Source organism: Callorhinchus milii, unplaced genomic scaffold, assembly GCF_018977255.1.
Source record: "Callorhinchus milii isolate IMCB2004 unplaced genomic scaffold, IMCB_Cmil_1.0 Scaffold2, whole genome shotgun sequence".
Lineage (NCBI taxonomy): Eukaryota > Metazoa > Chordata > Chondrichthyes > Chimaeriformes > Callorhinchidae > Callorhinchus > Callorhinchus milii.
Window position 1 is genome coordinate 102,748,411 of NW_024704743.1, and position 25,874 is coordinate 102,774,284.

The 25,874-nt window shown below is 39.1% G+C and overlaps 1 protein-coding gene across 1 annotated transcript in view; it reads right to left on the reverse strand.

Annotated features, from left to right (window-relative positions):
- The window catches only part of csmd3b (CUB and Sushi multiple domains 3b), a 773,500-nt gene that overhangs the window by 50,736 nt on the left and 696,890 nt on the right, over positions 1 to 25,874 (reverse strand). The window contains exons 42-51 of the mRNA XM_042331884.1: positions 25,400 to 25,588; positions 24,723 to 24,900; positions 18,101 to 18,246; positions 14,822 to 14,902; positions 10,995 to 11,108; positions 8,377 to 8,565; positions 3,328 to 3,474; positions 3,049 to 3,237; positions 1,881 to 2,066; positions 382 to 576 (exon numbers count right to left, since the gene is read on the reverse strand). Coding sequence (XP_042187818.1) covers positions 382 to 576; positions 1,881 to 2,066; positions 3,049 to 3,237; positions 3,328 to 3,474; positions 8,377 to 8,565; positions 10,995 to 11,108; positions 14,822 to 14,902; positions 18,101 to 18,246; positions 24,723 to 24,900; positions 25,400 to 25,588 — 1,614 coding nt within the window. The remainder of the gene's footprint in view (positions 1 to 381; positions 577 to 1,880; positions 2,067 to 3,048; positions 3,238 to 3,327; positions 3,475 to 8,376; positions 8,566 to 10,994; positions 11,109 to 14,821; positions 14,903 to 18,100; positions 18,247 to 24,722; positions 24,901 to 25,399; positions 25,589 to 25,874) is intronic.

Sequence of the window (25,874 nt, forward strand, 5' to 3'; positions counted from 1 at the left end):
AAGGCTCAAAGCACGGTCGTCAATTTTGGAGAAGAGGGTTGGGATACAGATTAGAGGAGTTGGGTGTGAGCAGCTCGGAGAGGGATTAATGGGATGTCCTCCCGATGTGAAAGATGATATATAAAAGCGATTTGTTGTTGTTAATGTTTTGCAAGCTTTATTAAAATATCAGTAACCAGTATTAATTGAGAAATCTGGGTGAAGGGCCAAGGGTTTCAGTTCCAGGAACACCAAGATATAAAATGAATAGGAGAGAGGTGATAATAATAAAAATGAATAATAATTCTTGCATTTAATATTGTCCTTTGTTGTTTTGTCGAAATGACTCAAAGTGCTTCACTGTAGACTGGGTATATAAAAGAACTGTGGAACAATATTTACTCTGACAGTGTGGCCTCTCATTCTCCCAGCTCCAGGTTCCATTAGCCAAACATTTAATAGTGGTTGGTCCAACTCGAAAGTATCCGGGATCACAACTGAAGATAACCTTTGTTCCAAATTCGTAATGTGAACCATTCACAACTCGCCAGCTCCCATGCTCCATTGTGAAAGAGCTAATGCTGCGGCATGTTATCACTTTTAACAGAGAAAAAACAATCATTTTAATTGACTACTTAGGAAAACTAAAATTCACATTAAACTGAAGTCGCTGTACCAGATGGCAATGCAATATCCTTGATGACATTTATCATCGAAACACTCCTAATGCTTACTCTGTAGGATAATATATTATGAATGGCTATTTGAGGGGGTGCTGTAAAAATAGGTTCCAGCTCATCTCAGTGTCTTCAGAAGAGGAAGATGGGAGTAACTGCAGTGGTTCAGTTACTCAACTAGATTACAAGGGAACTGGATTACAAGGGAATTTGCAAACAGTTTCAGATGAGTAATTGAAGACAGTGGCACCAATCTGCCTCAGTAAATCTCCCTGGCCAATATCTTCAATAACCTTAACTTGATTTACGGTCCAAATATTATTAAGAGAATTATTCATAATCTTTTGTAATGGTTTAATTTTTAAAAGGGGGAAGGGAAGATTTTTTTTATTGGAAGAAAAACATTTATACATGAACAGACCTCTGCCAATTTGTATCTTATTGCAGATTAAAAGAGAAACTTCTACCATTTGTACTTACGTGAATGGATGCGGTTAAAGGGCAATTGTTCTTAGAATTACTGCACATAAAACACATCAGAAAGACATGCATAGTGGAACTTCCACTGCTTATCAGACTCCACAACTCCTCCCTCCACAGGCTGCAGATCATCCAGAACTCTGCAGCCTATGTCCCCCCCGTACTAGGCTCTGCGACCCTATCACACCCATCCTTGCCCAACTCCACTGGCTTCCCATCACACAGAGGATACTGTTCAAGATCCTGGACCTCACCTTCAAAGCCCCTTATTGGTCTTGCTCTCCGCAACCTCTCCGACCTCCTAACCCTTTACCATCCTGTTCACTCCCTCCGTTCAGTGGACTCCGGCCTGCTTCACGTCTCCCGCCTAGCTCGCCCCACTATTGACGGGTGGGGTTTCACCCGCTCTGCACCCACCCTCTGGAACTCCATCCCGCTGACCCTCCATCTCGTCCCCTTCCTTGCCACCTTCAAGACCCACCTCAAGACCCTCCTCTTCGACCTTTCTTTCAATCTCCCTGCTTCCCGCAGGAAATCTGCATGCAGAAGGTCACTTGTAGATTGGCATCAACTCTAGTGATAGTGTATGTAGAAATAGCTTCTAATTTGTTATAATTTCACAACTTTAAACTTGTCAGGTAGAAGATGATTACTATATTTATGAGGGTTATTTTTAATACAAATCTCCATTTATCCAAATGTAGTATACAGGCAAACTCACCATGAATAGCCAAAGCAACTTACCCACACATCGTGGTGGTCTGTTATGATTGCTCCATATACCATCCTGTTGGCACACAGCACTGCCATGCTCTTTTGATAAAAGTCTATAGCCATCGTTGCAAAAGTAGTTGACACGTGTGTTTACTGAATAATCTGTTGCAAACACTCCTCCATTCATTGGTGCTTTAGGAGCACCGCACGATATTGCTGGAAAGAAAAAGAACTTACATTATGACTGATACATATCTATAATCTTTAATTGTTTTATTAAAGAGGCAGTGCACTCAAGAAAAGAAAATGTTTGGGAAATCTGTTATTGTTTGGAAAGAGAGGGAAATGTAGAACAGTCATATGTCTTTTTCCTTCTAATAATTTCATTAGTAAATAAAGGAGCACATTTTGTGGTAATCCTTATTGAACAACAGCCTAAACCATCGCCAGGAGTTGACAGCACAGCTGCACTTAGCTTCAAAGTGATGTGCTTGATAAAGGAATGTCGGTATCAAGTTAATCCTTGTGGTGGTCTCTGTAGTCCAGTTCCTGAGCAAGATGGAGGTGTAGTACTACAAGGCACTGCTGATAACAGATCTGCTAGCCTAGCTCATAGGCAAGATTTGTAGGGGCAGACCATTCATTAAGAAAAGGGATTCTTCCCTTCAGCTACTGTTTACTCTCCTAGCCAAAGTCCTAGCGAATATGATGGTTCTAGATGAAAGCAGTGGGTAGCTTGGTAGAGTGTTTTTAATGGCAAACTATGCAGTTTTCCATGGTTGAACTCAGCATTTCCATTACGCACACTCTGAGGTCTCCAAGACTTGGCTCTTACTAACCTGTGTCTAACACTCTCGAACTAGGTATTCACAGTAATTCCTGTAAAATGATTTGAGATGACCTTCCAATGTGATAAGAAGCTATAGCGAGTGCAAGGATTATCAATATTATGATTATTATTATAATTATTATCATTAAAGAACTGTGATACCTGCTCGATATATTTCATCATCAACTCTCGTTGTAAAACATGCATAGGATACCATAACCACTAGCAAATTCACTTTTATAGCGTAAGCGGATACAGCACCTTGGGACATCCTCCTGATGTGAAAGGCACTATACAAATGTAATTTATTGTTTAGCTAAAGATCTCATTGGTTTTGCCATTCAATTTCACACATTGAGCTATATTTACCTTGACACGCTGGCACAGGCTCATCCCACGTGTAAAATCCATATTGTGTTTTCCTGCATGTTGCGGTGCTCTTCCCGATAAGTCGGTAACCGCGTTCACAAGCCCAGCGAACTGCGCTGTTCAGATGTCCACCTGTCTGGCTGAGAATTAAGCCATGGGGAGGGGACTCTGGAGTGCTGCAGTAAAGAGCTGGGAGCAAAATATTTCATATTCAGCAAAGCATCTTTCCAAATTCAGTTAGGCTAAGTTACGAGAGAGCAGACAAAGTTGACAACTTACCAACATATCTGATACGGAAGCCTTTCTTGTTGGTGCCATGATCAGCTGACCATCGGAGAAAAAGTTGATGGCTGTTACTGGTTATGTTGAAGGGGAAAGGGTAGTCACCACTAAGGGAGCTCATCAGGGAGCTATGGCTGTTTGGACCTTGATAGAAACAGATTGATTAGTTTAGAGAACCAAAATAGAGCTGTAATAGACTGTGCCCTTAATTAAAATGAGAAAAAAAAACAGTGCATTATAATGATGAATAAATGAGGTACACAATGTAATCTGCAATCAAAGGGAAAAAACGCTTTCAACACTAATAAAACTAGAGGCAAGTAAATTACAATCTGAGACTAATATTGTTGCATTTCAAGCATTTACTATGAATCACACAGCTTCAAGCAAGTCAACAATTGAAAGTTGAAGAATTGTGCTATTATTTATTACCCTATTTTACTATGCTCAGGACCTGTTATGACAAATTATTGCTTCAAACAAGATTTTTTCTTGTAAAATTTTACTAATAGTCTTAGTGCTACATTTTGCCCCAAAAATAAATGATATGCTATAAAAATAGTATAAGGTATGTAAATCATATCCCCCAGTCTTTTTAACTGAGAAATGTCAGTTGTCATTGTGGGATAATTTAGTTCATAATCACCTGACTAGCTTTTTAACAACATTCGTAGTTCTGTACATGTGCTGTGTTGTGCTCTGAGATAACATGCTATTTTGTTCCAGTGCTAAGCAATGTGGAGCACAAAGCGTGAATCAAGTTTTTTTAAAAAAATCCATATCCTGATATTGGTGGAAATTATATTACAAATGTTAAAGTGTCCATTTCCCTTGGACTACGTGTAAAAAAAATGTGGTAAATGAGAGAAATTACATAATTACATAATGGTCAGTAAGACAATGATGCATTGTCTTATCTAATGGCATTTAAAAGGCAGCAGTTTATAACCCAAGGCAGCAATAATAATTCTGAGTCTTAAGCAAAGACTCCTTTTGGTAACTGGAAGAATAACCTGCTGTATCTCACCCACTCCCCCACCACCACTTTGTCAATAGATTTCTACATTATCGTTACCTACAACTTCTTATAATTCCTACTGTTGCACCTCTCACTAGGTTTTTCCTCCTGTAAATTCATTTTAGGGTATGAGAATGAAAAGTGTGACGTTCATTATCAATGTTGAAATATGGTTCTAATCAACCGATAGTTTCTAGAATACCTCCTCCTCCTATCACACCCCTGAGCTATTTTGTGAATGAGGCCAGTCATGGCCAAAACCATTCTTTCTGGTAATTTATTTATCATTAATTATCCCCTAGGTAAATAAATATTTCCAAGTGTCTGCTCTGAATTTTCCCTGAGCAACTTTAAACATGTCCTCTTGTTCTGCTGCCTTTGCGCATCCGAAAGTATTGTTCTGGATTCATTTGTTCAATCCCATTTAAAATGACATATATTCCATAAGATCTCTTCTGAGATGTCTTCTTTGAAACCTGATTAGCTTGTCTTATCCATTGCACAGAGCTCATTCCTCTAATACTATGATTTATCCTTGTTGCTATTCTGAACTGCCTCCAGGAAATGAGCCACTCCCTTATAAACAGAAATGTACACAGTACTCCAGGTGTGGTCTGGGCGGAACGCTGTGCAACTGGAGTATGATTTCTGTATCATATAAGAAGTTGGTTCTATGTTACTACAACTTGCATCATTTTGTTTTGATCAGTCAAGCGTCCAACACCAATGGCAACCCATCGCTACGCAAACTTTGTAAAGCTCTGAATGTGGATGGAAACTCATACAAACTGAAAATTTCCAGTATAGTGCAACAAGTCAGAACCAACCCATGCTTAATGTGTGTCTGAAAAATTAATATACAATAGGATTTTGTTTCTTACCAGGATCAAAATTATGAATCTATCCACTGAGTCTGCCTTTTTGGTTATGTATTCCATAAACAAAATGGCCCTGCCAGTGCAGAGGCATGTTTGCAATCAGCATTTAAATTGCATTTATTTTGCTTGAAGCATCTCCTTTATTTATATTCAAACAACTTTGATGCAAAACATTTCCCTCGATGAAATCTGGATGTTTTTTAAAAAGTCTAAGTTTATCCTGCCCCTAAATTAAATACCCAAAAAGGCCTGTTTTAAATAATTCAGCAATCATCTAGTTTATGATACATGATTCACATGTAATTACAAAAGGGAAAACAAAGAAAATAGATTTCAAACAATGACAATGCTAGGCGATACACATTTAACACAAACAAAAACAACAGCAACAGCCAGATCCATTGTTCCCTCAGATCTTAAAGCAAATTATAATTTGAAGATTTAACCCAAGGGATAAATAAGACAGCCTTCTTTGATATACAACTACATGTTAAGTCTCTACTCTAATACCCAAGTACCAACTGTGAGTGTCAGTGTGTGCTCAAATAACTAAAGTGAGGTTACAGTTGCATTCATCTAAGTAAATGGCATCAGTTAGATTAATGTTCAAGCATATTCATAAGATTCATAATTTGGATACGAATGGTCAAAAACTTGGATCCTCTGAAGATAAGCTTGAATGATCCATGGTCAAAGATCCATTTAGAGTCTGGAGAGCAAATGGTCTCAGTCTTTGTGCTGTTCTGTGAAAAGTTGATTCCCTCCAGTTACAGTCTGGAATTTTGACATGCAGCTGAATATTGTACGCAGTTCTGGTCTCCACATTATAGAAGGGATGCTATAGAGGCACTGGAGGGTGCAAAGGAGATTCACAAGGATGATCCCAGAACTGAGAGTTATGCCTATTAGGAAAGGCTGAACATGCTTGGACTCTTTTCTCTTGAAAATAGGAGGATTAGAGGTGACCTGATAGAGGTCTTTAAAATGATGAAACGTTTTGATAGGGTAGACATAGGGAATATGCTTTCACTTGTGGGGGAGACCAAAACCAGGGCCATCAATATAAAATAGTCACAAATAGATCAAATAGGGAAGTTAGAAGAAATTTCTTCATGCAGAGAGTAATGGGAATGTGGAACATGCTAACACAAGAGGTTTTTGAGGCAAATAGCAGAGATGTATTTAAGGGAAAGCTAGATAGGTACATGAGGGAGAAAGAAATAGAAGGTTATGCTAGAAGACTTAGTTGAGGAAGGGCAGGAGGAGGCTCATGTGGAGTATAAACACCGGCACAGACCAGTTGGGCTGAATGGCCTATTTTGGTGCTGTATATTCTAATGCATATTGTGAGGATGTGGTAAATCAAGAAACAGAACTTTGAGCAAAGCTGAGTAATGGCATTAGTGCCAGAAGAGACATATTTGTTATGTCTATATCAGGATGCACTGAAAGTCAAATTCCAGCTAATGTAAGCATTTTATCTTGTTACCTGTTATTACTGCATGAGAGTCGATTTGTCATTGTTTCCTTTCATGTGAAGGAAACCTCTGTCATAATCTTTTATTATATAATTTTTAAGTACTCATTTTTACATTTTGGGCATGTGCCAAGTTGTGAATGAATGAACTGAAGTAGTCATTTGACCATCATACTTTTCACCCCTTGCTCTAAACAAGATAGTCCAAAGGCTCAATATTCCACCCAGCCTTGGCTGCAAGACCTTTTTTCTTAAAGTGCAAGATTGTGCAGAATTGAATAATATTCTTAAATACAGTTTTAATCAGCTGGTCATTAAAAAATCCATGTGTGTGTGCAATATTACATTTTACTGCTTACAAGCTATGACTAGCCAGAATTCCATCTTTCATATATTACACCAAGGCATCCAAAATATTCAGCAACCTGATTTGCTGAAGTTACATTATAACAATCAATGGTGGTAATTATCACTGATGATAATTATCACATCATTGGACATTTTCTTCCTGGTGATGTATCAATTGATAACAGACTATTGTTTAATTTCACCTCCCACATTTTGATCAATGATTAAGACAAAGTCACTTATTGTTGCAATGGAGCTGCTCTGTGTTGCCTTTGAACATGCTCTTGATCTAATTTGTTTGGTGGATGGTTCACCAGAGTTGAATGGGCAAACACTGTGAAATGTGATGAGGGTTCATCTCAAGCACATCTGAGGTCAGTTAACATGTTATTTGTTGACCGATTGCTTTCCTCAATGATGGGATAAGTAGTACTTTTGGAATTAAATGATTGAGCCAATGTGATGTTGGACGAGCTGCAGAACCTTTAAATCCCAAACAATGCTTTCATGAGCTTTAGCTGGCAGTTACACCAATTGCAGTAAGCTTTCTTTATCAATGAAGAGGGTTTAAGCTATCTGTGAAGAGTATCTCAGGAAACAGGTTTCTCAGTTGCAAGTTTCAACAGTTCATGTTTTGGGAAAATTGTGGGTGTAATCATTCAGTGGAGAATTTAATATTTGCTAAAGATCAAAGATTACAATAATAGAAGCCCCAGAAAACCAATTCACCTTGAGAGTTGTTGAGGTGGATACATTCCTTGGTGGTACTTCTCTATAACCTAGTGGTATGTTGATTTCTTTATATTACTGTTTCTCTCCCCACAATAACTCTGGGCAAAATTTTTACTTACTAGCATTAGATTTGGTTTGTTCGAGGTGAAATTTAAGTTTTCATTCTTCAATACTCATATTCTAAGTTTACCGCAGTTCAAAAATATGCTGTCTTGGTGTGACAGACTATGCAGAAGAAATTGCACTTGTGCCTGGATTTCCTTTTATTCTTAGCATTTCTGAGTGATCAGAATACAACACATTCTTAAATGTCCTATGCTCAACAATCTTTCCTGGTAACCACTTCCACTCACTAATTACCTTCTTAATAAATAAATACTTATTTTGTGTTTGTACTGAAATTGCTCTTTGCAACCTTGAATCTGACCTCTTATTCTGCCCCCTAACGTTGAGTTAAGGAATTTCACGTGACTATTTGGTTATTGAATGAACAATTCAAATGGGATGATGACACAGAGATATGTAGAGGTAAATCTAAAAGAACACGATCTAGTTTGTAAGTTGAATGTTGTTTTGTGCCAGATTTAAGTTACCATCAAAAACCTCCAGTTCATCATACTCTTTTTCTGTCTGGAAGAACTCAAACAATAAGGTAATGCTGTAACCCTTTTCTACAATGATGCTCCAAGCACAGGTCTGGAAGTTAGGGTAGCTCTCTGGATAGCCAGGGCTCAGGATGACACCTGTTGAGTCAGTTCGGACTTCATTGGCTGGACACAGCACTGAAAATGAACACAAAATATTTCATGAGCATTTTTAAGACCATTTCAATCTACTTATTATGGTGGCTCAGCCAACTCAGTATTTCCATTACTCACACTCTGAGGTCCCCAAGAATTGGTTCTTATTAACATTTATAACTTAGGTTGTATCTAGCAGCTATTTTCACAAATATCAAACAGAATTATCATGCCCCGATTTATTTTACATATTCAACCGGCACGTACGTACAGGAGAGCAGTTGTCTATTTTTGTTCCTGTGCTGTTTTGTTTGATGTTTTACAAAACATGAGAGTCTGTGAGACCCTTCTTTGGGTTCTCGTAAGTACATGATAGAGGAAATGGAGCAAACACAAATTCTTCATGCTGCAGCGTATGTTATAATGGAAAATTCCTGACTCCAAGGGCACATAGTCAAAGCAGCTGCATGCAGCGGCTGGAGCAATTTCATTCCCGAAGTGCCTTTAAAAATGCTCTCAAAATTCATCTCAACAACCTAATACATGTCATAAAGGAGATACAGGACCAGTCTCCAGTGGTTTACCAATAAAACATAAAACAATGAGTCAGGGCTGTCTAACATTCTCCTTCACTTTCATGAGTTTTGTGCCTGGAGCTGCTCTGATGGGTGCCTGTGCCGTTTTAATGATGTAACGGATCTCACCCAATATTTTCACAGGAGGAACAATTTGTGCTGCAAAACAAAATTGGGCATCATCAATTGCTCACACTATCTGCACATACTTTTCTTTGTGTGTTTTTGCAGCCTAATTTCTCAGTTTTTGGATCTCTCCCACATTATTTTTCCTCCCACCCCCATCCAGTCACCTGTGGCATACCCCAGTCTCCATCCTTGGCCCCATTCTTTTCCTTATTTGCACATTCCCTCTCAGCGATGTTAACCACAGACATGGGGTTAGCTTCAACATATATGTGGACGACATGCAAATCTCCTGGGTGTCTGACTCTTCAAACTCCTCTGCCTATCCCTCAGACTTAATAAACCTGTGCATAACTTAGGTATCAGATTCATCTCCAGATGTGTTTCCTCCCCCACATCCGGTCCCTAACAAGGACCGCTTATCTCCACTTCTTCACATTGCCTGCCTCGGACTGTACCTCACAACCAATGCAGCCAAATCCATCCATGCTTTCAACACCTCCCTCTTTGATTATTCTAATGCCCTCTTCACCAGTCTCTCCAGCTCCATTATCCATAAATCCAATTCATTCAAATCTCTGCCACCCGTTTACTCATCCACACTAAATTCTGTACCTCTATTACATCAGCCCTTGGTAATATCCACTCGCTTCCTCTCACAGAATGGATCAACTTCAAGATCCTCACGCTCGTCTACAAATCACTTCATGCCATGGCACTTCCCTACCTCTGTGAGCAGCTAATACCTCACTCCACTAACCCCCGCTTCCACTCGTCTTGCTGTGGCCTCCTGTTTGTCCCTTATCCCCTCCACTCCACCATCGGTGGTCTTGCTTTCAGCCACCATGTCCCAAAATTTTGGAATTTTGAATGCTCCCTCAACCCCTCCACCTTGTCCCCTCCTTTGTTTTTAGATCAACCCTGAAGACCTTTCTTTTCGACCGTGCCGTGAAGATTTCAGCGCCACTTGTGTTGGCATGGAGTATGGCATTTCAACAGCAATTCATAGGATACCAATTAAATTCAATCTGGGAATTCATCTTAATTTAGCAGTTCTGAGTAATACGCTCAGTGTCTTATTTTCTGAAATCAGTTCCATTTCTAGTTTGTATCAGCTCAGTAAAATAATGTTTAATGTGTGGGCTTCTCTTTATTAGTCGTTTTTAACACATCTCAGGTTGTGTGTGCTTTACTGGCAGAGCTAGTACTCAGTGCCCATCCTTAGTAGCTTTGAGAAAGTGGTGATGGAACTGTCTCTTTAAAGCATCACAGTCCTTATTCTTCATGTTATACAAAAGAAAGCATGTGTTTCATTGAATTAATAAGGAACACAGCAGGAGAACAGAAAGATGTTTAAAAACATTAAACTGCTTAAACAGAGCAATACGAATCTTTATGAATGAATACATTGATTATTTTCTTCATCATTTAAAAAAAAAGTTCAATATTCAATTTCAGATAAGCTTTAGTTTCCTGGAAAAGACTTCACACACTTACTTTGTATTTTTCACTGACATTTTCAACATTGTAATTCAACAGAATTAAAACGATACAGCTATCATGCTGTTTGAAACAGATAACTCCCTCTTTGCCCCCTCCATTCTACAAAGTGCAAAAATAATCTGATAGATGATACTTTGATGGCAGCAAAATGGTCAGCTCCCAATGAAATGGACGGAAATCACTCAACATTTATACTTGTAGACGATCAATTTAGAAATGCATCAAAATGTAACTGCTTATTTTCGTTCATTAACTTGATGCACAGACCTTGACAAGACGGAGGAGCTCCATCCATTTGCAAACGTTCTCCAAGCCGGCAAGTGACAATTTCACTACCGATCAGTGTGAATCCTGGCAGACATTGGTATCTTATGATGTCTCCTGTGAAACAATAAAACATTTGTGACATTTCAATGTTTCACCTGCACTTGATATTTAACTGCACATAACCATAAGTTCTAGCCATTGATCTGAATATAAATGCAAACAATGGAGGAAAATAAATTTTGCTGCAATATTTTTCCTTATGTGCCTTGGATCTAAATACACTACTAATATGAGTCTGAAATTGCAGTGGCATAAAATGGAGCTGGAGCTTCATAGAGCTTACAAGAGTCGAAATCAGTGTGAATCCAGAACACATATTTTGCCAGGACCCTCTATTGTACCAAATTGTTAGATTCAGCTGTTATGCACGTAACATTGTTTATCTCTAAGAATCATACAAAGCTAGTCATCTCATTTATTTAGCAAATGGGTCATTCTACTTAAAAGTAACTGAATCTACATTAATTTTAATTTAATTTTACCCTGTAATGTTGTGCCTCACACTAAATATCCCTCCCACAAGAAGCCTGACAAATTCTATAAACTGTAATGGGAGTGTGCTCGGAACTTTTCAAAAGGATTTGACGATTTTATTCTCATGTTTCAAACGTTGCTCAATAAACGTTTTTGTAGCACACAATTTGTTGAAATCTCACCAACAATAAATCGTCCCCAAATAAACAAAATCCTACAAGTAGTTTTTCAGATAAATTGAATAGAAAATCATCATTCATTATCCTGTTCAGATTCCTGCTTCTCAGTCCTAATATCATCAGACATAAAAAGCTTGGCAGGATTTCAATTACTTTTTCGACTCTTAAGTAGAATGAATGACAAGTTATAGCTATAAATGCAGGTCGTCAAATTTGCTGGACTTAGCGGCAAGAGAATAGACATATATTCACTGAGGTTGAAAATGTGCTTCTCCAGGAATCTGTAGGATTACTGGAAAACATCTGCTGGGAGAAGTGTAAACTGTGACAAATGGGCAATTCAGATAGATCACATGGACTCATGACATCTTGGCTTTGAGCTGATCTCAACAAAAGGAAAAACTTGTATTTATATAGCGCCCTTCACGCAGGATAGTGTCACACAGTGTTGTACAGTGGCAGGTTTGAGATAGGTGGTCTCATTAGTTGGGGTTGGAGTACATAGAGTTCCTACATAAGACAGTTTATGTTGCAAGACATTTTATCCAGCAATAAAGGTGCCTGCGTTATTGCTTTCCTGAAGAGCACCTTTTCAATCCACTATTTTCTCTGCAGGAAGCAATTATGAATTTGTTTCTGACATAGAGGTTGACGAGGCTGCAGAACAACCATATGAAATCAGACAAGTGGATGTGCCTGCAGGACATCCTTGTCACTGATGAATTCTGGTTTGTGAAGTGTGGTACTGCTGTGTGCAAGGAGAAAGTAAAACAACAAAAACCATAGGTAAAAGCATTTCAATTGCTTTGTTCTCAAGAAAGGCAAGCTGTGATAATTATATGGATAAGGAACAAGGCCAATACTGATTCTACCCTGAACATCTATCTTCAAACAAAATGATGAGTAATTTAGCTTGAACACTGCTTTGGAAACTTGCATGTATCCAAAGCAGAACTATACTGCTTCTTTGCACCCTCATAACTGTGAGTCTGGAATTGCACACTTGCAGTAGATTTTGTGATGCGCTTTGAGACATTGACGACATGGTGATGCTACATCAAAAGCATGGATTATTATTATTATTATTGCTAAATTGTAATTGAAGATACAGATTATGATAGATTAGACTTGTATCTTTAACTGAAAAAAAAGATTGTGTGTCCGGAAATGACTGCATCAAGTCGATACTTCTGAACGTATTAAATATAAAATGGATCATCATTCACAACTGAAAGGTAATTCTATGAAAGAAGCGATAATCTGAGATTTGGCAGTACAAGTTTTGTTGTGGTAATACCAACACCCCGACTTCTGTGTGTTAAGATTCCTTGCTCCTTTTCTTAATCTATTTCTTTTAAAATCACCACAGTTTTGGAATTTAGGACTCCTGATCACATGTGTTTTTTTAAATCCTGGAGGCACTGACTGAATTAAATCAATATCCTAGTTTTAGCCTCAGTCAAATGCTGATCAGATTTAAGCTGGTACATTACACTGCATGAGGGGCTCTATATAAATGCAAGTTGTTGTTGTTGATCTCCAACATGGACAGCAGCATTGGAGTAGGGTTAAGAATTGGGCATGGCTATGGAGCAAGGGGGAGAAATCACTGGACAATATGTTCAGCTTCAAGACAGAATCTAATCTATTGTTGATGATGGAGGATTGGTGATGGAGAGAATAGTTTGTTAAAACTGGGACTGATTTGATAGAAAGGAGTGGTCTTTTCCTATCCTGAACATTCTCATGTTTCATTCCCATTCCTATGTCTATCTGTCTCGAACTCAGCAACAGCACCTCAAATAAAAAATTGTATTATCGATCCGCCAATTTCTGAAGCAGCACCCCCCCATCTCATAAACTAATAATAACTTTCAGCATTTGGCTCCCATAATTTTACACTGTCAGAGACAAAGCCTGAACTTGAAAGGAAATGATTTTGTAGATTCAATTTCTCTTCCATGGTAATGGTTCCAATTTCAATACATTTTTAAATATTTCCTTTTTCAACAGGCTTTAAACAAATCTTATTCCCGATCTGCCACATGGTGAAGGTATGCTGCCATCATAATGACATTTAAAATTTGAATCTAACTACTTTAAAAGTACATATGATTTATACATGTTCTACAATAGACACCACACCTCTGGCAACCAACATCAATCAGTGCTGCAGAATTCCCATAAAATCAGACCTGCTGGAGGAGTTACAGAGACTACTTCAAAAGTAATAAGCTTCGGGCATCATATTTTCCTGTTTTCAAATGTCGCTGTGCTTCTAATATAGGCAAATAGTTATGGTAATTTGAATAACTAGTTTTAAAAATTCTAAATATTACAAAGTTAATTGCTTCAAGGTTCACAGAAGCCATGTTTAAAAAATATTATTCACGTTGAAAACAACTTCCAAATGGTTCCTTGCATAATTTGGACCTGTCAGTGGTAATATGTTTCACTGGCAGTGATTTGTATTTTGGAATATGAAGCAAACTAGCTTGAAGGTAAACTTGAACAGTGCCACTATCTCATAGGAGTTCCAATTGTTGCAATGTTTTTTCAGTTATCACATTCATTGTCTGGTTTAAAAACATCAACTACAGGGAGGCTAATGATGATGACAGATTCCTGATGAATTGCCTAAGAGTTTGACAATAAATACATTACCTATGTGTTGAATAACTGAACAACAAATGTAATCCTTGCATTTGAGATGGTGCCTTTCATCCTTGGAGGACATCTCAAAGTGCTTCACAGGATTCAATGCAATCTGTTGTGCTGCAATGTATTTTTGTAGGTGAATGCGGCAGCCAATTTCCACGTAGGCATGTCCCACAAACAGCAATGAAGTTAATTAATTTTATATGGTGACATTTTGGCTTAGGAGAAACTCCTTCCTATTTTGATTGCTAATTATTCCTAATAGAGCATCAATTTCTACCTGTCTGCTTTTTTAAAAAAACTTACAATGTTTATAAAATATTAAAACAGAGATATTTTAAATTCATTCGCTTTTTGCGATACATAAATTTGGAAACATTTCTTCCAATTATAAATCGGGGATGGTGATAAAAACAGGGAACACATAGACAAAGGACAACAAGAATGGAAACGTACCTATTTCAAATTCCTCATCTTCAGTCAGACTCTGAACATTGATCACCTCTGTTGGAGGTTGGCAGACACGTAGCTGATACGCTGTGAGAATTTAAGGAACAAAATTCAAAGATCAATGTCATAAAAGTTACCCATCTATACTGACACTAACTGATAGTTAATGTTAATTATCACCAGTGTTTTATTAACAGATCACGGGTTACAGATTTTCACTACTTGAGAAGGAATTTCCTTGAAATTTAAAACAGTTTGGAAACGTTTAGTACTGGGTTTTCAAACAAAACAATTTACAATGAATGCTTGTTTGGCAGAGCATCCTTTAATTCAAATGCTTCATTTTCAATGTTCCATCAGTCGCAGATATTCTCAATGCTTTATTTTGAAAATAACTAAAACTGTTTACCAGTTGAGTAAACAATTAGGCATGCTGTGGAAGCTCTATATCAATCCCTCTGAGCCATATAGGAAGGTAAATTACTGACTTTTAGATGTAATAACCCTCATTTTTTAAACAAAATTATCCTTTGCATACTATAACCATGCATTTCAGATTCTCAGGAAGCCCTGTTCTATTGAAGGACTTGTGAACAAAAATGAAGATGCCCACTCTTTCTTGTGCGCTATAAGTGTACCCCATGTCACCATTAATTGAACCAGAGGAACTGCAGGATAGCTTAATTAAGAGACCTCTGGGTCTCATTTCCAGTGCAAATGTGCTCTCATGCTGGACAAACAGAAAACAAAATGTAAGCAATAACACAATCCCCCACAATTAGAAATTATAGGGTGTGAAAACCAATGTGTGATCAATGGTGACAATTAGCATCAGTGGTAATTATCCCACTACTGAAAACTGCAGTCTAAAATCAGTCTAATTATTGAATGGTTCCAGGGGGATCACCTCCTGACTTCAGCATAATAGTTTGGCCAGACTCCAGTGGAAGTGACTGTCAGTGTTAACGGCGAAATATGTGGCATTTGGCTGTTGCTTCACAACCCACCAGCTTAATGATAATAAAAATCCTTCAATTTGATAAAGCACCTTATCACGTCTTTGAGATGTCTCAAAGCACTTCACAGAATATACTGTAAAGTGAATTGACTCTATATTTTGTGGGTGAAATGCGGGAGCCAATTGCACACAGATTAACAACAACAGCAACCAAATTACATTAGTATAGCACCTTTCACGTTGGGAGGACATCACAAGGTGCTGGAAAATCAGTGTTTTGGACTTGAACTGGGGCTCAGTATCGGGAGGGTGGAAGGCAGGGGGGGATGCAGGGTGATCAAAGGCACAGTCGAAGAGGTGGGTCTTGAAAAGGGAATTGAAGGAGATAAGGGAGGTGGTGAGGCAAAGGGACAGCGGGATGGAGTTCCAGAGGGTGGGGGCAGAGTGGCTAAAGGCCCACCTATCAATGGGTGTTTTCATAGCCGAGCCTGGATGTTATGTATGAGGGTCTCGGCAGCCTGCAGTGTGAGACAGTGGCGGAGCCGAGCGATGTTGCAGAGGTGGGGAAAGGCAGAGCGGGTCATGGCACAGATATGGGGTAGAAAGGATAGTTGAGAGTCAAACAAGATGCCAAGATTCTAGACCGGCTCAGTGAGATGGAGTGTGCATCCTTGGTTGGTGATACTGTCAGCGCTTAAGGTGTGCAGGCTGTGACGGGAGCCAATCAGGAGAGCCTCGATCTTGTTGACATTGAACTATAGAAAGTTAGCTCTCATTCAGGACTTGATGTCTGACAGACATTCTGTCAGGACAGCAATGGTCCTGGAGTCGAGTGTGGAGGAAGAGAGATACAGTTAGGTATCAACTGCATACACATGGAAATTGATCCCATGTTTGGGGATGATGTTAGCAAGAGGGAGCATACAGATATTGAAAAGGAGGGGACCAAGGACAGAGCCCTGAGGAATGCCGCACGAGACGGTGCGTTGGCTAGAGCTGAAACCATTTGTGAAGATGAAGTGGAGACGGTGTGAGAGGTGGAATCTGAACCATTCAATGACACAACTGTGAAGCGTGAGGTGAGAGGAGAGGCGGTGGAGGAAGATAAAGTGGTCAACGGCATCGTTGGCCATATCTGCCGATGGACCATTAAATTAGATTTGAGCCAGGTGTGTTCAGCAGCAGGCACCTGTCTCTTGAGGGAGCAGAGGTGGCTATTTACCAGCGTAACTTCTGTGAGTAGGAGGCGATTCAGGAATTGAGGGGAGCAAAAACATCGAGAGTGGTGGAGGAGGACAGGTCATTACGGGAGGAAGCCCAGGGAGTGGAGGAATTCACATGACTCCAAGGCTGCTTAACCAGGGTAAGCAAACAAAGAAAAGTGAAAATATTTTCCAGAAATCGAGAAGCATGCTGAAACTGATCATACTTCGATACTGTAATAATTGGCATCTAAAAGTGTGGTTGCTACAAATAACATCCATATGGTAAACATCATGTTCTACCAACTTCTCCCTTCACAGCAAGTTTAAAAGTTGACTGGGGCTGGTATTCCCTGATCTAACACTGTAATGCTGATTTCAGCAAGTTAGGTCAATACAGCCAAGCTCAATAGCTGCAGATAATTGAACAAAGTGGCAGCCAATGCCTGGGGCAACTCCATGAACAGAATGTGCTGCAATGTGAAAATTATCAAATCACACACAGCATTTTTCCATCTCAATCTATTGCCACATCTGGATCCATCCACAATTTCCTTCAGTTGATTTTATAGCCTTATGGAAACTTGGATAAATCAGAAGGTACTTTTTTGTTGTTGAGGGGTAGGAGAAGAAATGTTCATTGACCGTCCCTAATTGAAATGCTAAAATGAATAATAGACCGATTGCAAAAATCTTTAATTTCCTGCAGCGGTGAACACAGATCTTGTGCACCTTTGCCAGGGAGATAGTCGCCTAAATACAATTTTAACAATAAAAAAAGTTTAAAAACGTGTTTTCATAGCTTGACACCTGGTTAAAATACAACATGGCATGAATTCAGTTGTGAAAAAGCTGAGAAAGAAACCATTCTCCAGAATTTGAGGAGGAAGAGGTGTCAGGCCACAATTACTTAGAGCAGAACAAAAACAACTGCATATTCAGTCACTGGATAATTATCACATCATATACTGCATATTTTACCCTGTAATTACATAATGGGTTGGAATAAAGCTACAGAAAATTGTAGGAACTAACAGCTCATTCAACTGTAAGGTAAAGCATTAATCAGGACTTGGTTCAATTTATGTGAAAGAGATGCATGAATTCACTGCAATAGAAACTAACCATGGTAACTGAGAACAAAAAAACCACTTGTTGTAAAGTCACTGTGGAATTTGATCAGGATCTGGTTAGATGTACTGTAGACAGATTCCAGAGCTGTATTTCCGCTAAATTGTCCAATCTGTGGCGCAGTCTGATCTGGTCCATCCCTGAATGAAAGAAATAGTCATTATCATGATTTTTGCAAGTTTTGAACTCATCAATTGGTACAACTCCACCTTGGGGAAATAGAAGCATCATTTATTACAATGTTTGTACTGCTGCAAAAATTGACAGTAGTTGCGGTGCAATGCAATATATTACTCACAATAATTGTAGTGATGTATTGCATTACACTCCAATTACACTACAGACTTTTCATAATTCTTATATTTTATTTCTCTAACATCGCTTGGGCAATGTGTTCATGGTTTGCAGGCATTTGCATAAAATGAATACTGTTAACAACATTGTTTTATAGGATACCATGCATCTGTGTGGGCCACAATCCACCTAAGGCTATGATGCAAGTCATAATGGGAAAGGTAATTTTAGGGAACAGGAAGTGCAGAGCTCCAATCTGGGTAAGTGGAGGACTAGACATACACTCATAGATAAAAATCCCAATTATCATGGATAATAAGGTGGTCCTTCTTCTTCTTCTTCTGCTCCTCCTTCTTCTGCTCCTCCTCCTCCTCTTTCTATACACCACTATAACGACATATCTGCCTGTGTGTCAGCCAAGATCTCATTAACCGATTGACGTAGAGACATGATTTATATCTCATTGGAAAGGCCTTGCATTTGGGATTGTCATGGAAATATTTTTGGGGTTCTCCTATTGTTGATGAGTTATGACCTAAACAAGCTCGTCAAACATGTATGGCAGTCTTGCGTTTTGTGCTACAGTTATACCTGGTGGCCGTGCCAACTCGCAGTGACGCTGCTGCATCGTGCGTCACACGCCATGCACGCAGCACACACTCAACGAAGCCAAGTGGCGCGAATAAGATAAAGATGCCTAAACGAACATCAAGCCTTTCAAGTACAAATAAAGATGCCACACAAAAGAAAGAAGGCCGATCAAAAGAAACTGAAGAAAAAAGAACAGCAAGGCTCCATTGCAATAATTCGAGGACCTGCCTGATTACACAGTAAACCTCTTTGGTTAGACATAGCTTTGATAAGATCTTCTATTGTTCATGATCTGTGACCCTTTGACAGGATCTTACTTCTTTCACGAGCTATGACTCAAACAATCTCATCGCACACATATGGCAGTTTTGCTTAAGGTGTACGCAGAGTGGTTATGGCACGTTGAACTGTTTGTTAGTGGTATCACTGAAATCTACATTCCATACTGGATCCTTTGGTTGCAAACGTAGCTGCAACGTATACAGCTTGTGTTAAATAAGATGTAAAAGTATCAGACTTTTATTTATTGGCTTCTCGATTTTCAGGCTGAACTCGACTTGAATGACATTTTTCAATGAATTGCATTATTTGCCCAAAGTGACGTATTTGGCAAAATAAGTCACATTTGCAAGAAACAAAAAAATCAGCGATTTCTTAGCTGAAAGATAGACTAAGATGAAAAATGGGCTGCTCTTCTGAAACTGACTCAAAGCCTGAAAGTAGTAATTCTTCAATGGGAGATTCTGAATTCCCAATTCCTCATCCAGCAATTCCAAGTATAAAACTGTAAACTCACCTATAACTGAAAATTATTCACACCCTCATCATCAACTTATCGAAAACAGAATTTGAGCTAAAAACACATGGAACTTCAAATTACATATTAAACACTAATTATGTACGAATAATATGCTTCCCTAATAAGGGTCCTATATAAATGCAAGTTGTTGTTAAATGCAAGTTGTTATTGTTGTTGAGGTGAATTAAGGTGTTGATCATACACAGCGAGATGAACTTGGGATGCTTAGCTATCCATTTAAAGCACTTTTGAGACATCCTCCCGATGTGAAAGATGCTGGAGTAAATATAAATGATATTATATATTAGATGGACAGAATTGTCTAACAGGACTGATCAACAACACATTCACCAATTGATAGTAATGTCCATAGAAGCACTGTGCACTACTGGCCACGGTAAAGTGAGATTAACATTGTTCATTATTGTGGTTACCCAAGGGTATGGTAGTTGGAAGGGATGGGAATGGATTTTGAAGAATAGCCTTGCCTACTGGCATCTTGGCATCTCAACACCTTCCAGGGCCATGTATGTGCAGTAGGCTTTTGTGAATGGTTGTGAATGTGGCCGTGGGCATGGTTCATGAGCATTTTCCCTTAGTGCCATCTCAGTCTGAATCAAAATCATCCAAGCTAAGGTTGGCAACCTTAGATGGAAGATAAATAAATAAATGATAAATAATCCTTGTATTTGATAGAGCGCTTTTCATGTTTTCTCAACGTCTCAAAGCGCTTCACAGAATAGACTGTAAAGTGAATTGACCATATATTTGTGGGCGAAACGTGGCAGCCAATTGCGCACAGCAGTGTCCCACAAACAGTCGTGGATTGAAAATGACCAATTTATTATTGTTTTTTGTTTTGGAGGGATTATTATTAGATGGGACTCCAAAGCAAGGATGCGAGGACCTGGCCAACTCACACTCTCTTAGTCTGGTTGTGACAAAGCACGAATGGCTTTGGTCTCTTGTGAGGCCTCCACAAGCATCGTCTCATGGTTCACTTCCAAAAAGTGTATTAGAGAAAGTATTAGACAAACATTTAAAGCTAAAATGACACCCAAATCTCTCTCCTCTGTCATGATCTGCCAGGCCACGAGTTCATAGCCTTTTGATTTGTGGACTTTCATCAGGATTGAACATCTTGATGATATTCACGTAAGTGATAGAAATGGGCTGGTTTGGTGCTATCTATGGCTTGTGTGAATGCTACCTAGTAGGCTTGAATAGCACCAGTTATGTTTTAGCACAATGCAAACTCCATTTGTGTGCTCATCCACTTTACCTCTGAGCTTTCTGAAGGATAGAAACAAGGGTGTGGTTACAGGACTCATCCATCTGTCCGCTCAACTTCAGAAGCAGCTTTATAATGCTACGGCATTCATCTAAACATTTAATATGCGTTTAAATACTCGGACAATACAAGTTTCTCTCCTTAGCCCCTGCAGTACACTTTGGGGACCTTCATGTCCTTTCTCTTCTGATAACACTTCCTTTCCTCTGCCCTGCTCATTCCTGCAGTGCTTTGTGACTCACCTTGTACTCACCCTTCCTCTACCTTACCTTTTTGCATGTCTTTCTTTGACTTCTGCTGTGTAGGTGTTGTACACCACCAATTTCTCCCCAGTATATACATCAGTGTTTCCTCTCTCTAGATAGTAATCTTCTCGCTGTGCCCTGCACATTCTTTCAGCCTGTCATCTTTTGATGTACAACTTTCTAACACTTGTGCTTAGTTCAGTTCCAGTGTAATCCATATTTCAAATGACAAAGAACTATTCATACAGTATCTGCTTTCTTCTAAAACCTTTGTTCTTACATTCGTACCAACATACTGAGCTAACACCCTCATCAGTTTTATTTTAGTGGCATTACTAACGTGCACATATTTCTAAGTAACATTCAGCTTGGCTGTCTTAGTATTTATTAAGTCTATTATCTCCTTTATCTGTGGAGTCCATTTACCATCCTCATTCTTATTTGATCCTAAGTAAATATATATTTTGTTCACTTGATCAATTTTCTCTGTGGTAAATATCTACTCTTGCTAAATATCTTCATGTCACTTCATTTCCCAACTACATTCAGATTTGGTGGTTCTCTTCCCTTTCTTAGCAACTGTTGCCAGAAGCCAATCTTAGACTCCACTTTCATGTGTAAGTCATAGAATTCATGTAATTGATAAACACACCAACCTACTGTTATGCCCCTTCTCTCTTTTTGATTAGTGTTTTGTTTACCTACAAAATAAAGTCCCCACAATTTATAGTAAATCCTGCAAACAGCTTTGAGATCTCCTCCCGACGTAAAAGGCACAATATCAAATGTAAGGATGATTATTTTTATAATTCTTAAAGTAGCTACAGACCATCATTTGTTTCAGCTTTCTGACTAAGAACTTTTTGCAAAGTGGGCAGAATCTGTGTGAACTCTGCTTGTTCCTCAGCAGACTCTTAAAGTACATATTCAGAATTAGCTTGCTTACATGACAAAACAAAGGATTGTTCAATGCATTCAATATTTGTACAATAATTGCTATATTTCATTCCAATGATTATTGAATAAATATTGAATGAATTGACAAGTAAATGGGAGCCAGTGGAACCTGGCAAGGACTGATGTGATGGGGATACAGAGATTTTTGCAGGTGAGTATCTGGGATTCAATCTGAGCAGCTGGGTTTTTCCCATCTTTGAGCTATTTGTTTCCAAAATATCTGCAGAAACACAACACAACAGAGCTTTCTCAATGCTCATTCCCTTTTTATGTATCCGATGTTTGTGGGTTCAAGCCTCCATGTCAGGACTTTGAACTCACATAGTCTTGGCTGATACTCCCAAAAAAAAGGTTCTCCCATCTGTATTCTAATGCCAACCCTTGTATTTGATATAGCCCCTTTCACTTTGGGAGCCTGCCCATGAAGTGAATGAACGATTTTATCAAGGGCATTTCTTTTCTAGTCTGTTTCCTTGGAGATTTCCTGACCAGGACCGTTTTTTTCCACCTCCATCCGTACATCACAATCAAAGCAGCCAAAACCATAGTCCATGCCATTGTCACTTCCCAGCTGGTATATTCCAATACCCTCCTCCCTGGTTCCCCAGCTCCACCATACACAAAATTCAATTAATCCCAAACTCCGCCACCCGGATACTCAGCCGCATACAATTCTGTACCCCCATCACACCAGTCCTTACCAGGCTCCACTGGCTCCCAGTTACCGAATGGATCAATTTCAAGATCCTCTCACTTGTTTTCAAATCCCTTCATGACCTGGCACCACTCTACCTATCCAATCTGCTTACGCCCTGCTCCACCACCCACTGCCTTCGCTTGGCTGGCTCTGGCCTCCTGTTTGTCCCTCTTCCGCTCTACCATCGGTGGCCGTGCCTTCAGCCACTACAGCTTAAAACTCTGAAACTGTCTCCCTCAGTCCCTCTGCCTTGCCCCCTCTCTCCCCACCTTCAAATCTAGCCTAAAGATTCTTCCTTTTTGATCATGCTTATGCTCACTTCCCCCTCCCCTGCCCCATGGCTCAGCATTCGACTTCACCATTGTCAAGCACTCTAGGCCGCTACCCCGCATGAAGGGCGCTATTGCAAGTTGTTGTTGTTCCTTTAACATGTGGACAGAGTTCTAATCCAAGTGAGTCAGTCACCTGGATGACCAAAATAAATTCCAAGTGGGTTACTCAGGCCTTCCAAGAAAACAGAGGATAAGCTCCCGTCAAGAGCTGTACTGAGAGAAGTTACAGCAGCCTGAACGTCTGGGTCAGAAAACGGAATTAAAACACAGCGAAAACATAAAATGAAACACAAGTAAAATGCAAAAAAGTTAAAACTACATTGTATTTTGCATGTATAATAAAAGGTAATAGAAAAAAGTACTGTGGGCTATAAAGATTCTCTCTTTTTATTTACACCTTTCAGGTTTAAATTAGATCAGGGTTATATTTAATACCTCAAGCTGCCAAAAAACCTTATTTAACCAACAATAGGAATGACCAGAAATTCAACATTTGTGTAGTATGATAGTTTGCACAGATAAGACATTAAAATAAACAGAATAAATTTAAGTTGATTGATCTAAGGGTTCCACGGCCTCATTCAACTCTACTGCCTGGGGCCATTCGCTTCGCTCAGCAAACACTGCCATCCTTCACACCCCTACTTTCTCCACGCCATCATCTCTCGGTAAACCTTCAACTCTTCTGCCCACTCTCTCAATCTTCCTACTGGTATCCTTCTGCCCTGTCACCACCCTGCTAACCTTCAAAACATCTCTCTCTTCAGCCATGTTTTTGGTAACCTTTCCCTCCCTCCTTAGCTTCCCCCCGCTGCACCAATCAAGCTCCCTGGAAACTAGTTGAAGGGCTTTGAAACGTCCTCCCTATGTAAAAGGCACTATTTAAAGCTAAATTGTTATTGACTGCTATAGGCCTGACTACAAAAGCTTCCAATCTGTCTATTTCCAGTAATTGTAGGTCAGGCTGGGTGTCCAGTAAATTATTTTACTATTTGATCCTGCTTAACTAATATTACCCCGCTAGTTCATTTCTTGTTGTGTGATACAATAATTGATGCTATGAATGAGAAAAGAACATAGTGTTCACCCACAAATATACAGTCAATTCACTTTACAGTGTGTTCTGTGAAGCGCTTTGGGACGTCCTCCTGACGTGAAAAGCGCTATAACAAATGCAAGGATTATTATTATTATTATTATTATTATTATTATAGATGGCATTGTTTTCTGACAAACAGCCAGCTGCTGTAAATTCTGCATTTATTTTTGTTCACTGCTTACTCGCTTCGGGATGTAGCTACTCATCAAGATTTGTACTGGGAAAGTAATGGCACAATAACATTATATCAGTACTGTGTTTCATTTCACCACAGTTAACATTGAATCCATAGAGAATACTTATTGGCCTACCATACTGTAATGAAGTCATATATAGGTTCTGTTTGCAAGACAGTAAAGTTGATGTAGATTCCATTGCCAGGGGGGACTTTGACAATCCAAAAGCAATCTTGGAAGTGTGGGTACTCGTCGGGATACCCAGGGGAGTAAATAGTGCCGTTTAGTGCAGTAATATTGCCTCCACAGAGTGCTGCAAGAAAACATAACATCAATTACATTCACTACATTCCGATTTCAGCGGGTATGCATTCAAGTCAACAAGGTAAAAGACATAAAAAAGGATGACACTTGCAAACATTTCTGGAAGATTCATTTTTCATGAACAATTTTTAACCTTCCTCTTCACATTTGTATTCTTCAATAAATAAAAATAACACGCAACTATTACCAATCCAGGGCACTAAACTTCTTATCTCTTAACTTAATATAATTAAAATGTAACATTTTGCAAACATTGTTTAAATTCATCATGAATTTGGAAGCTGGCTTTCTGCAGTTCTTCAAGAAAAAAATGTAAAAGATAGATAGTTAACCATGCAGTGCAGAAAGCATCCTAGATACTGCACTCACAGAAGAGGTGCTTTAAATCCTTCAGAAATTAGTGGATGACATCAGTGGACTAGTGACCACATGGACAGACTTCAAACATGCATGCAGGGAAGGTTAGCAATTCTTGTTTCATTTCTTACCCTCGCATCTCGGCACCGGATGGTTCCAGTTGCGACTGACACCGTGAAGGCAAGTGAGTGCTGCCTCTCCGTTTAAAGTGTAACCGGGCAAGCACTCAAACGAGATGGTGCGCCCCACAGACAAGTCATACCCAATCACAAAACCATTTCGAAATGGACGAGGGTCAGGGCAGCTCTGAAGTTGGTACGCTGCAACACAAAACACAGAAATCGCGTTATTTGGATGGGCACACCAAATAATTTGGGTTTCACATGATACATAGCTGGCAAAGTAATATTTGCAAAGCTGATCACTTCAGCTACACAATAAATAACCTACATAAGAATGTTTTGTTGTTGTTCATATGGACTATGTCACAGTCTACCAAGAAGGATAAGTCCTCAAAATGTGATTCCATTTGAGTAGAAGTGAAGTGAAGTGTTTCCATTTGGCCTTTTTAAATGCTATTTCAGAGGGTTATTTGCACAATTTTGT